At 41.3% G+C, this 10,819-nt stretch overlaps 1 protein-coding gene across 3 annotated transcripts in view; it reads right to left on the reverse strand.

The window, feature by feature from the left end:
* Positions 1–10,750, reverse strand: part of PEX1 (peroxisomal biogenesis factor 1) — a 47,363-nt gene extending 36,613 nt beyond the window's left edge. Inside the window, exons 1-5 of one of the 3 annotated variants that reach the window (XM_023250341.2) lie at positions 10,484–10,737; positions 5,521–5,664; positions 2,623–2,706; positions 2,094–2,208; positions 1,317–2,002 (exon numbers count right to left, since the gene is read on the reverse strand). In XM_023250341.2, the coding sequence (XP_023106109.2) occupies positions 1,317–2,002; positions 2,094–2,208; positions 2,623–2,706; positions 5,521–5,664; positions 10,484–10,612 (1,158 nt within the window). In that variant the 5' untranslated portion in view covers positions 10,613–10,737. Of the gene's footprint in view, positions 1–1,316; positions 2,003–2,093; positions 2,209–2,622; positions 2,707–5,520; positions 5,665–10,483 lie in introns of all 3 variants that reach the window. The other 2 variants (XM_023250342.2, XM_023250343.2) reach the window with 2 other exon arrangements.
* Between the last annotated feature and the right edge of the window lie 69 nt (positions 10,751–10,819).

A 10,819-nucleotide genomic window follows, 5' to 3' on the forward strand; every position in this document is an offset into this window, starting at 1 on the left:
TAACAGAAAATAATGAGCTGATGGTCTAGAATTTTAGAAAATGATATAAGCCAAAGAGATTAAAACTTTGTAAGCTGCCAGCACAGAGGTCATATGTGAAACTGGCAGTAAAAGAAATCTACAAAGATGACCCCCTTCCTTTCCCATTTTTCTTCCCTAACAATTTCCTCCCTTTATCACCATGAAGTCTCACTTTACAATGCTCAAATTAAGTTCAAGTAAGAGGGGGCTAGTGACTCATTTCACATAAATGAAGCATTACTACCTGAGGCCGGGATGAGAAGATGAAACAACAGCTGCTCTCCTCTCTCCACCAACCCCCCATCACCTCCCCACCAGGCCCACAGTTAAAGAGCTGACCTCATCAGGGTAAGCAACTTCTGGACACGTTCCCATCCTGGTGCCAGCTCGCACCATGGGTATCTCCCTACCTGGGCATTTCCCCCAACATATAACAAGTCCCTCCTCTGCTTTCAGGAACTGGGGAACAAACCTTTGGCAGGTATTAAAAACGTAAGGCTTCATGGGGCATCTAGGTGGCTCAGTCAGTTAAGTGTCCGACTCTTGATTTTGGCTCAGGTCATGATCTCAGGGTTCGTGAGTTCGAGCCCTATGTAGGGTTCCATGCTGAGAGTATGGTTCTCCCTCCCCCTTTCTCTCTCTGCTCTTCCACTGCTCATGCATGCACGTGCCCTCTCTCAAAATAAATACACTTTAATAATTATTATTTTTTTAATGTTTTATTTATTTTTGAGACAGAGAGAGACAAAGCATGAGCAGGGGAGGGTCAGAGAGAGAGGGAAACACAGAATCCGAAACAGGCTCCAGGCTCTGAGCTGTCAGCACAGAGCCCGACGCAGGGCTCGAACTCACGAACCACGAGATCATGACCTGAGCCGAAGTCGGAAGCTTAACCGACTGAGCCACCCAGGCGCCCCCTCAAAATAAATACACTTTAAAAAAAAATTGTGAGGCTTTGTAGGGCACCCCATGCTAAGCATGAACTCTAGAGTTGGCACACCTGGGCGTAAATCCTAGTTTTATTTACTGTGTAACCTAAGGCAAGTAATTTTTACCTCTCTGGGCCTATAATTATCTAAGCTTATAGCTGTCCAAGTTTACTTAACCAGAATATACACAATCTTCACCCAAACAAGGACTTTACCATATAATCAGAAATGTGCCCCTGCAGGGACTTCAGACACCACTTCTTATACTGATTTTCAAATTGTATATAAAATATTATTCTAACTCATAATTTGGAAAATTTCAAGCAACATGAAATTGCTTTCTCTCATAATAAAATTTATACTAACCCAGACTTTCCCAAGATGAAGCGCTTCTATGTCTTTGGTGTACTTTATGGCATTCTTCAATTCCTCAAGTCCATTCCAGACAACCTTTAGCACACAGGACTTAGCAGCTTCTTGACTATGGTCCGAGCTGATTTGTTTTTGATCTAGTGGTTCTGATATCTGCTTCCCTTTTTCAGGTGACAGGACATTTTGTTTTGTTTTACTTTGCTGTTGCTTTGGAGAAAGTAGCTTAATTAGCTTTCCATAGGTCACAGTAAAGCTGGGCTCCACATCAAAATATTCCTGGTCCCATGGAAATACGTGAACGGCATAGTGTTTGCGAAACTCAGAAGTTGCTGTGGCATTACACATACTGGGAGGCTGCGATTTGCACACTCTAAAAATATTGTCTAGAGGAACGACTTTGGACTGCATATTTTTGAATGCATTCATTTCAGTTAAACCCCAAGATAGCTCTTGTTTCTTCTCAGACCCAAAAGAAAAAATGCTTCCTATCAAAGTCCATAAGCTTGGCATGGATGGTGAGTCAACTGTAACTTCTGGTTTATTAGACCTATTGTGAAATTTCCCATGTGCATTATCTGCTTTTGAAACTGTCTTCTCTTTGGCCTGGCGGGTCTTTGGCTGAATAAGGAGTGTGGTGTCAGCTTCCAGCCTTCCATAAGCAGCAGCTGGAATCAGTGCAACTGTGTGGAAAATAAAGCTCATTAGTACGTGTTCACCTCTGCTATGGATGCATTACCATGGAGTACAGTGGAAAAATATAATAACACCTACCAATTTGGATGAATATGTAAGTTTGCTGATCAACCCAAACAGGAAAAATGGCTTTCGGAAAAACTATTCGAATTTGATCTAGCAGATGCTGTTCAAGGGAAGCAGCATGCAGTTCCTACAACCAACCAACAAACAAATCAATTCACTTCATGTTTAGTCCATTCTGTGTCTGGTAAGGAAATCACAAGTCATTCTTATAACTCGAACCAGCTCAGAATATATAATGAAGCTCAGAAAAGAGAAATCTAGAGACACTGATATTTTGGCTTCCAGTTATGGAAGGAGTAAGTCACAGGGCTAAAAGGTACAGCATAGGAAATATAGTCAGTGGTATCATCATAGTGTTGTATGGGGACAGAGGGCAGCTACACTTGTGAGCAGAGTGTAACGTACAGAGATGTTGAATCACTATGTTGTATGCCTGAAACTACTGTAACATTGTACGTCAACTATACTTCAATACAAACAAACAACTATTTTGAAGCAGTTTAACCTTAAACCGGGATAATTCTCATTGTGTTTTCTTTACCAGTATCTCCCAATCATCTGCTGATAGGGGTTCCACCTCCACTTGTTGACAAGACACCACATGGGAGCACAGCTTGAGAAACACCTGGAATAAATAAAAAATGTAAAACTACTTTTAAAATATTTTTTGTAAAAAAAATTTTTTTTTGCATCCCTAGAAAAGAAGAAGTTCTCTCTTTAGGTAAATAATAAAGTGTGAGTGAGTGAATGAACGAGTGTGCGTGCCTGTGTGAGTGTGTGCCTGCCTGCACTGGGTGAACCTTCATTTGACAAATATTTATTAAGTACCTATTCTTAGCTAGGCCTTCATATACCCCAACATTTTAGGAAAAATTGTTTCACAACTAATTATAGAAAAAAAGAAAATACACCCTAGCACAATAGATTTAAAAAAAACAAAAACAAAATAAAGATAACCATTAACAAAAGAAATGTAATTTAAAAATGCGAGAAGGGGTGCCTAGGTGGCTCAGTTGGTTAAGCCTCCGACTTCGGCTCAGGTCATGATCTCACAGTCTGTGAGTTTGAGCCCTGCGTCAGGCTCTGTGCTGATGGCATGGAGCCTGCTTGGGATTCTCTCTCTCTCCCTCTCCCTTGGCCCCTCCCCTGCCCATGCTCTCTCTCTCTCTCTCAAAATAAATAAATAAACTTAAAAGAAAATAGAAGAAACAATGTCATCAAGTCATGGCTTAATCTAGCATATACACACTCTATTATTTCTAGAAGTTTTAAGACTTTTAGTTTTATAACTAACCTGCATGGTACTTCTAGAAAAGTCTAGAAAAGTAAAAAAAAAAAAAAAAAAAAAAATGCTCAGAGATCAGAGAAAATTATTTAGAAGTATAAACATTCACAGCTAAAAGTAAAGTAAAACAAATACACCCTCATTCCAGTCTACAGATACATATGAAATGCCAGTGTGTCTTTTGGGCTGCCTGGCTGGCTCAGTCAGAGCATGCAACTCTTGATTTCGGTGTTGTGAATTCGAGAAATAAATAAATAGAACTTAAAAAAAAATAAAAAGATGGGGCACCTGGGTTGCTCGGTCAGTTAAGTGTCCAACTCTTGATTTCAGCTCAGGTCATGATCTCACCATGGTCATGAGCCCTACATCAGTTCATGAGCCCTGCACTGGGCTCCATGCTGACAGTGTGGAGCCTGCTTGGGATTCTCTCTCTCTCTACCCCTCCCTGCACTCACTCTCTCTCCCTCTCTCCCTCAAAATAAAAGAAAAAAAATTAAAAAAAAAGAAAGAGAGAAAGAAAGAAATGTTAGTGTTTCAAGAAGCTGCAATCTACCACCTAACTTTCTTTTCCCTTTCTTTAGGCATTTCTGAGGATTGAGGAGTAAAATCCAAAGCCACCAAATGTTACATGCTCCAGTTAACCAGCCCTTCCTTTGTTGCTTCTGCGGATTGGAGCAGAATTTCCCCCAAGTGCCTCACCCTCAGTGAATTTCCCATTAGTATTTCCCCATACACCCTGTTTGAAAGGGGCGATTCCAGGGAAGCACAGAGCAGCTCCCACCCACCAAGAAGCTAGAGTCCTGGGCGAGCCAGTTCACCTTGTTCCTATTCTTTGGGAGACAGTGACTTAGTGGTATTGCTACAATACAGAAGATCTGCAGAAAATCAGGTAAAAGTTCACTCTGAAGCAAACAGGCATTAGAAACCAACAGGCCTGTTCAGAGGCAGATGAAGACATCAAGATCAGGAACAAGAAGCTGGTGTTTCTCTCTGGAGAGTACCACATATTCTAAGAGAGCAGAACTTTAACTTGCTGTGCGATCCTGGGCAAAATGTTCTGTCTCCCTAGGTTTGTAGAGCAAGGAACCAAAATTAGTGATGTCTAAGTCACTCTGGTGCTAAAGTTTTAAGATTCTAACAAAGACTTAGGGTAAACGAAGGACTAATACTAGGACTATGGATTTCTCATTAGTGGCCTTTTCTCATTATCAAAAGCAAGCATGAACAAAATTAGTCTATGTTCAAAACAAGATAAAGAGATGTAACATTCTCATATACTGTTATGGGAAGCTGGTAATAGAATGCAGTTTAGCCCCATCTATCAGAATTTTCAATGTGTAGCCCCCTGGACTCTGTAAGTCAATCTGTAATGTTTCATTCTATACGGATTCAGAGATGTTCAATGCATACTGTAGTATGTGGAAAGGTACCTCTGATATACTTTGTGGGGAAAACTGCAGAAAATGTGTATGATTAAAAAAAAAGAAAATGTGTATTCTTCCTTCCCTTTCCTTTCCTTCCTCCCATTCTTTAAATCCTAAAGGTGTACTAAGATCCCAACATACAATACACATTCATTCTGAGGCTGGGGTTAGAGAAATCCATTTTTTTTACTTTCAACTGTAAAATATTTGCAATGAATATGTATTATTTCCATAGTTTAAAGTATCTAGAAGGACATAAATTGGTGAATACAATAAAATGAAAAACTAGACGTAAGTCCTTAACCTTTGAGGTTTACAATTAAATTCACAGGCACAAAAATAGAAAAATAACAACTTTTTTGTTGGATAGATTTTTTAAAAATCAAGTATGATTCTGGAAGGTTAGAAGATTTGCTGGAAGCAAATGAAGTCTAGTAATAGTAAGTAAAACTCAATAATTCATAAAGTAAAAATAACTGCACACAAACAAAATTAGGGAACCTGGAAAGTGAGTGAAATAGATAGAACACAAAATCAACTAGGGAGCAGAATACAAGATAAAGATTTAACAACAGAGTTTACAATCAACTTGCATATCCTAGACTGGTTATAGCAGCACACAAGTTAGGTGTCATCTCACCTCCTTAAAAAATTAATTTGAATGTTTACTTTCCATTGTTATATTATGTGACATCAGGAAAAAGTTATAGTCATCACATTTTGTACTCACCTGGTCCCCATTTGAGAGTCCAAGTTTCTGACCAAGTTTTCTGTTAATTTCAGCCACACTGTCACCTTGATCACTAAAATGCCTGCCTTCTACCCAGCTCAAGAATGCAGGCTGATGACCCCAGGCCACTTCTATAGCTTGATTCTATTTATTAAAGAAGAAAGGAGGTGTGTGAGAGTTTTTGTGTGCTTTTCTGTATTCACATTAAAGATAAACTATTATTGCAATCCACACATACAAAAAGAGTTCTATAGATAGGCGATAGGTCTTGGTTGTGCACATTAGAGCATTTAAAAAACTATCATCATTTCTAATAACCAAGACTGGTGATGCTGTGGGTGAAACCAATACTCTTACATTCTTATGATGGCAATACAAATTGATTCAACCATTCCAGAATTCAAAATGGCAAAAGGTAGCCAATGAATTTATATAAACTTTGAGCTAGATGTATATATTTGAATATTTATTCTGAATTAATGATTGACAGAAGAAAACCACACCAAAACATATCTCTGCAGTATTTTCTATAACAGTAAAAACTTAGAACTGTCTCAAATATCTATTAATAGGAATATCATTAAATAAGTTACAAATTTACCATTTTGGTAAAGCATGAGTCAGTAAGTAGAAATATATCATGATCATTAAAAATATAACTGGGGCGCCTAGGTGGCTCAGTCAGTTAAGCGTCCGACTTCGGCTCAGGTCATGATCTCAGTTTGTGGGTTCGAGCCCCATGTCGGGCTCTGTGCTGACAGCTCAGAGCCTGGAGCCTGCTTTGGATTCTGTGTCTCCCTCTCTCTCTGCCCCTTCCCAGCTTGCACTCTGACTCTCTCTTTCTCTCAAAAATAAATAAACATTAAAAAAAAAATTTTAATGTAACAGTATGTTTATTAAAGGGGAATAAATGCACATGGTAAAACCACAAAAATTACAAAAGCATAAAACATGAAGGCAGGTTCCTGTTCCCAGAGGTAATTACTATTAGAAGCTTCTTATGTACACTTCCAGAAATTTTATATTATGCAGCTTCTTAAATAACTTTAAGCTTTAGAACTAAGAAATTGTATGTGCAAGTAATTAAATCAATAATAACATGTATATTCAGGGCGCCTGGCTGGCTCGGTAGGTGCAGCATGCGACTCTTGATCTCGGGATTCTAGGTTTGAGTCCCATGTTGGGTATAGAGATTACTTAAAAATAAAAATATTTATTTAAAAAAATGTGTTCTCAGGGTGCCTGGGTGGCTCAGTCAGTTGAGTGTCTGACTTCAGCTCAGGTCATGATCTCATGGTTTGTGGGTTCAAGTCCCTCATCAGACTCTATGCTGACAACTCAGAGCTTGGAGCCTGTTTCAGATTCTGTGTCTCCCTCTCTCTCTGCCCCTCCCCCACTCCTGTTCTGTCTCTCTCTCTCTCTCAAAAATAAACACTTAAAAAAATTAAAAGGACTTCATTGATAGCCATGAAAACTTACTTCATGACATTTTAGTATTATTAAAGTCATTTATTAATATTAAGTCATTGATGCACTGAATTGTTAAATATTAAATTCATTCATTTCCATCAAATCTTACTACCTCAAAACTGGTTATAGGCTGCTTATTGTGCTTCTTTCTTTTTTTAAAATATTTCATTTTTGAGAGAGGGCACGGGCGGGGTAGGGGGAGAGAGGGCAGAGGATCCACAGTGGGCTGTGTGCTGACAGCAGCGAGCCCCATGTAGGTCTTGAACTCACAAGATCATGAGCTGAGTCGAATCTGACACTCAATTGACTAAGCCATCCAGGCACCCCTACTGTGTTTCTTTAATTAGGAAAAATTTCAAAGGATTTTGAGGCAATATAATGTACTTCCAACTAACCATGTTATTAAAACTTTTTATACAAGAAAGTCATCGTGTATCTCTTAATTGTATAATTTTTCTCACAACTCACAGGATAATCTAACTGTTCTTGCTGATGCTAAGCACAGTGTAATAAAGTATACAGAGCACTGGACTGGAGTCAAATTCCAGATTATTATGTCAGCTGTAAGTATGTTAGCTGAGGTTACAGGGTGAAGATGACCAACTCCCTGGGTGTTTTCCACAGTTTCATCAGTCAGCGGCATATAATCCAGATCAACTCTTATTTCATAAGAAGAAAATTTTATTTTTTTAAATGGGGCAGGTTTTAAATTTATTTATTTTTAAGTAATCTCTACACCTAATGTGGGGCTCAAACTCACAAGAGTCGCACACTCCACCGACTGAGTCAGCCAGGCACCCCTACAGAAGAAACTTTTAAAACTAGAGATGTTAAATAAGGAGATACAAAATATGGCCTGAAATAACAAAAATGAGAATTCTACCAACTCACTGGAAAAGGGAAAAACTGACTTTATTAAACAGGAAAAATACTTCAATTATTCCTTTGGTGAATGTGTAATAACCAGCTCCATAATCATAATACACGTTCAGTTGGATTTTGCAAACTAATATTGTGAGTCCATTTTCATGTAAAACATTTTCCACCTGAACTGCAGAACCACTGGCCACTCAGGTAAAGAGAAGAAACCCACAGACTGGAAAGAGAGGAGCCCCTCTCCCAGGAATTCAATCGGTAGATATCTGCTTTTGCCATTACCTGTGGTATTGGTATAATCTGGAGGGAACTTTTCAGGTGAAATCACAGGTAGTCATGCCTTAGGACTGGCCAGATTTGAGGCCTAGGTTATCTTTTGCTAACACAAAAGAAATGACAAGTCTGTACCTGGCCATTTCCGGATGGCCATTTAGGTTTATTTGTTTGAATTCAGTGTGGACGTGAATCCTTTCCCCCATTTCAGCCGTCACAGCAAGCACTGAGCCTAGCATACAGACAAAATAACTCAGGTAAAGCAATGGTTCTCAACGCAAGGGTGATTTTGTTTCCCAGGAGACATCCGGCAATGTCTGGAGATGTTTTTAGCTGTCACTACTGAAGGGGAGAGATGCTACTGGTATGTAGGACCTAGAGATCAAAGTTCCTGTAAACATCTTACCATACCCAGCACAATCCCCCATAAGAAAAAATTATCCAGCCTAAAGAGCCAAGATTAAAAAATCCTGAGTTAAAGCATCTACTGGGTACCCAGTCCTGAAATAAGGACTTGGATAAACAAAACAATACTTGAAACACAGAGCATGACAAGGGAGATGTGTCACATAAACAGAGCAGTGAAGTTTTGAAAAGGAGACACAGGTGAGCAACAGAGAACCTGAAAGCTAGGCAGAGGAGGTAAGATTGATTATGCTCAGTTTGTAAAGTCATGGAAGGAGGGAAAACATTTTGGGAAGAAAGAATAGCACAAATACACAAGTGGAAAGGAGCGGGGTTATGGAAGAAACAGTGCTGCACACTGAGTGAGAGACAAGAGGACAAATTAACTGTGTGGAAATACCAGCCTAGGAGTGCCAGTGAGCACAGAAATGGCCTAGATACCCAACGTCCCTTTCACCATCAACAACCTAGGAATCTGTAACAGTGGGTCTCAATTCTTGTACATCCAAATAGCCCAAAGTTACTTTTTAAATTACAGATGCCTGAAGTTCACTCCCCAAGATTCTGATTCAGGAGGCCTGAGGAAGGAACAGAACATTCATATTTTTAAAAGCTCAAGGTAAGTCTGACACAGGCCAGAAGGCCATTGTTCTGGCCCTCTTCTCATTTCAACATTATAGATATTATGTACTCCATGCTTCAACCCAAATAAAATAATTCAACCCATTAACTCCCAACTCATGACTTTATGCTTTACTAATTAGCCATGCCCTCTAGCCCAGTAATTCTAGGGGGAAAATTATCTTGAAAAAAATTACAGAGAAGTAAAGTGAAAAAGTAGGATACTTAAAATTATTGTAAACTATTGGGGCGCCTGGGTGGCTCAGTCAGTTAAGCGTCCGACTTCAGCTCAGGTCATGATCTCGCGTCCGTGAGTTCAAGCCCCGCATACGGCTCTGTGCTGACCGCTCAGAGCCTGGAGCCTGTTTCGGATTCTGTGTCTCCCTCTCTCTCTGACCCTACGCCGTTCATGCTCTGTCTCTCTCTGTCTCAAAAATAAATAAATGTTAAAAAAATTTAAAAAAATTATTGTAAACTATTAAATATTTCCTGCATGATCAGTCAGTGCTGGGTACCATGCATCCACGATTTCTGAGGATTTCAAATATCCTATCCTTCTGCCCGCATAAGCACACTCACACTTGTAGACTATGTGCCTCTATTTCTACTTATGAAAATACGGATGCTGTCTCTGCCAGTGCTTAGAAGGGCAACTGACGACAGAGTTTCAAGCAATCCTACCTCTGTACTTCCAAGTATGCATAATTCTACTGCACATTCCTGGTACACCTCGGATGGGTTCCGAGCATCGGCGACACAGGGAAGAACCTTCATTTTCTAACCTACCCTGCTCAGGGAGACGGTGCTTAGTCTCTGTTAACGTGCCCTTCACTTAACAGGGACTCTGCAAACCAAATCTGCCCCTCCCTCTGGAGGCCCGGACGGCAGTCGGGCAGGCACCAGGAAATCACTAGCAGGAAAAACATTTTTTAAGGTAATAAAAATTACCGACTTCCCAGCAGCCTTTCCAACCTGGAGTGAGGAATATTTCCCAAAGCACACGTAGAATACTGGGATGATTGAAAGCCCACTCTTAGCGAGTGAAAACACCTGGAATAGGATAAGTTTAAGGCCCAGTGCTGCACCAGACGTGGTGTGAGCTGCAGAGTGTGCCCCCCGCGGGCCCTGCCCTCGAGGGGCCTTCAGTCTGGCCTCGGAACGGCACGGCGGAGACAGAAAGGCAGCCCGTTCCACGCCTCCGGGAGAGGCCCGAGCCGCCGCCGCGTCCCTGAAAGACCTTGATTCGGTCCGCCCCCAGGCTGCCAACCAGGTGTCCCGAGTCCGGGCTGGGGGCCCACGTCCAGGGCCGGCGCCTTACCTGCAGCAAGTGAAGCTGGGCCACGAGACGCCGCGGCAAGTGGAGGAAGCAGTCTCGAGCGTTGGTGAAGACCACAGTCACCGCTACCCCACCACCCTCCGCACCCGCCAGGCGATCGCCACCCCACATCGCCGGCAAGCACAAATTCCCCCGAACGTAAGCTCCAGAGGACTCGGGCCACTGGGCCTGCCGAGTGTGTCAGAACCGGAGAAGATCGATCGGCCCCGCCCCCTGAGGCCACGCCCCTCTCGCCTCGTCCCCGTATCGAGTGGGCAAGCAAGCTCCTCCAACTCTCCGAGGCCTCTCCGCCGGTCCGCTGGAGGGCGGCATCTCGTT

Source organism: Felis catus, chromosome A2, assembly GCF_018350175.1.
Source record: "Felis catus isolate Fca126 chromosome A2, F.catus_Fca126_mat1.0, whole genome shotgun sequence".
NCBI classification, from domain to species: domain Eukaryota; kingdom Metazoa; phylum Chordata; class Mammalia; order Carnivora; family Felidae; genus Felis; species Felis catus.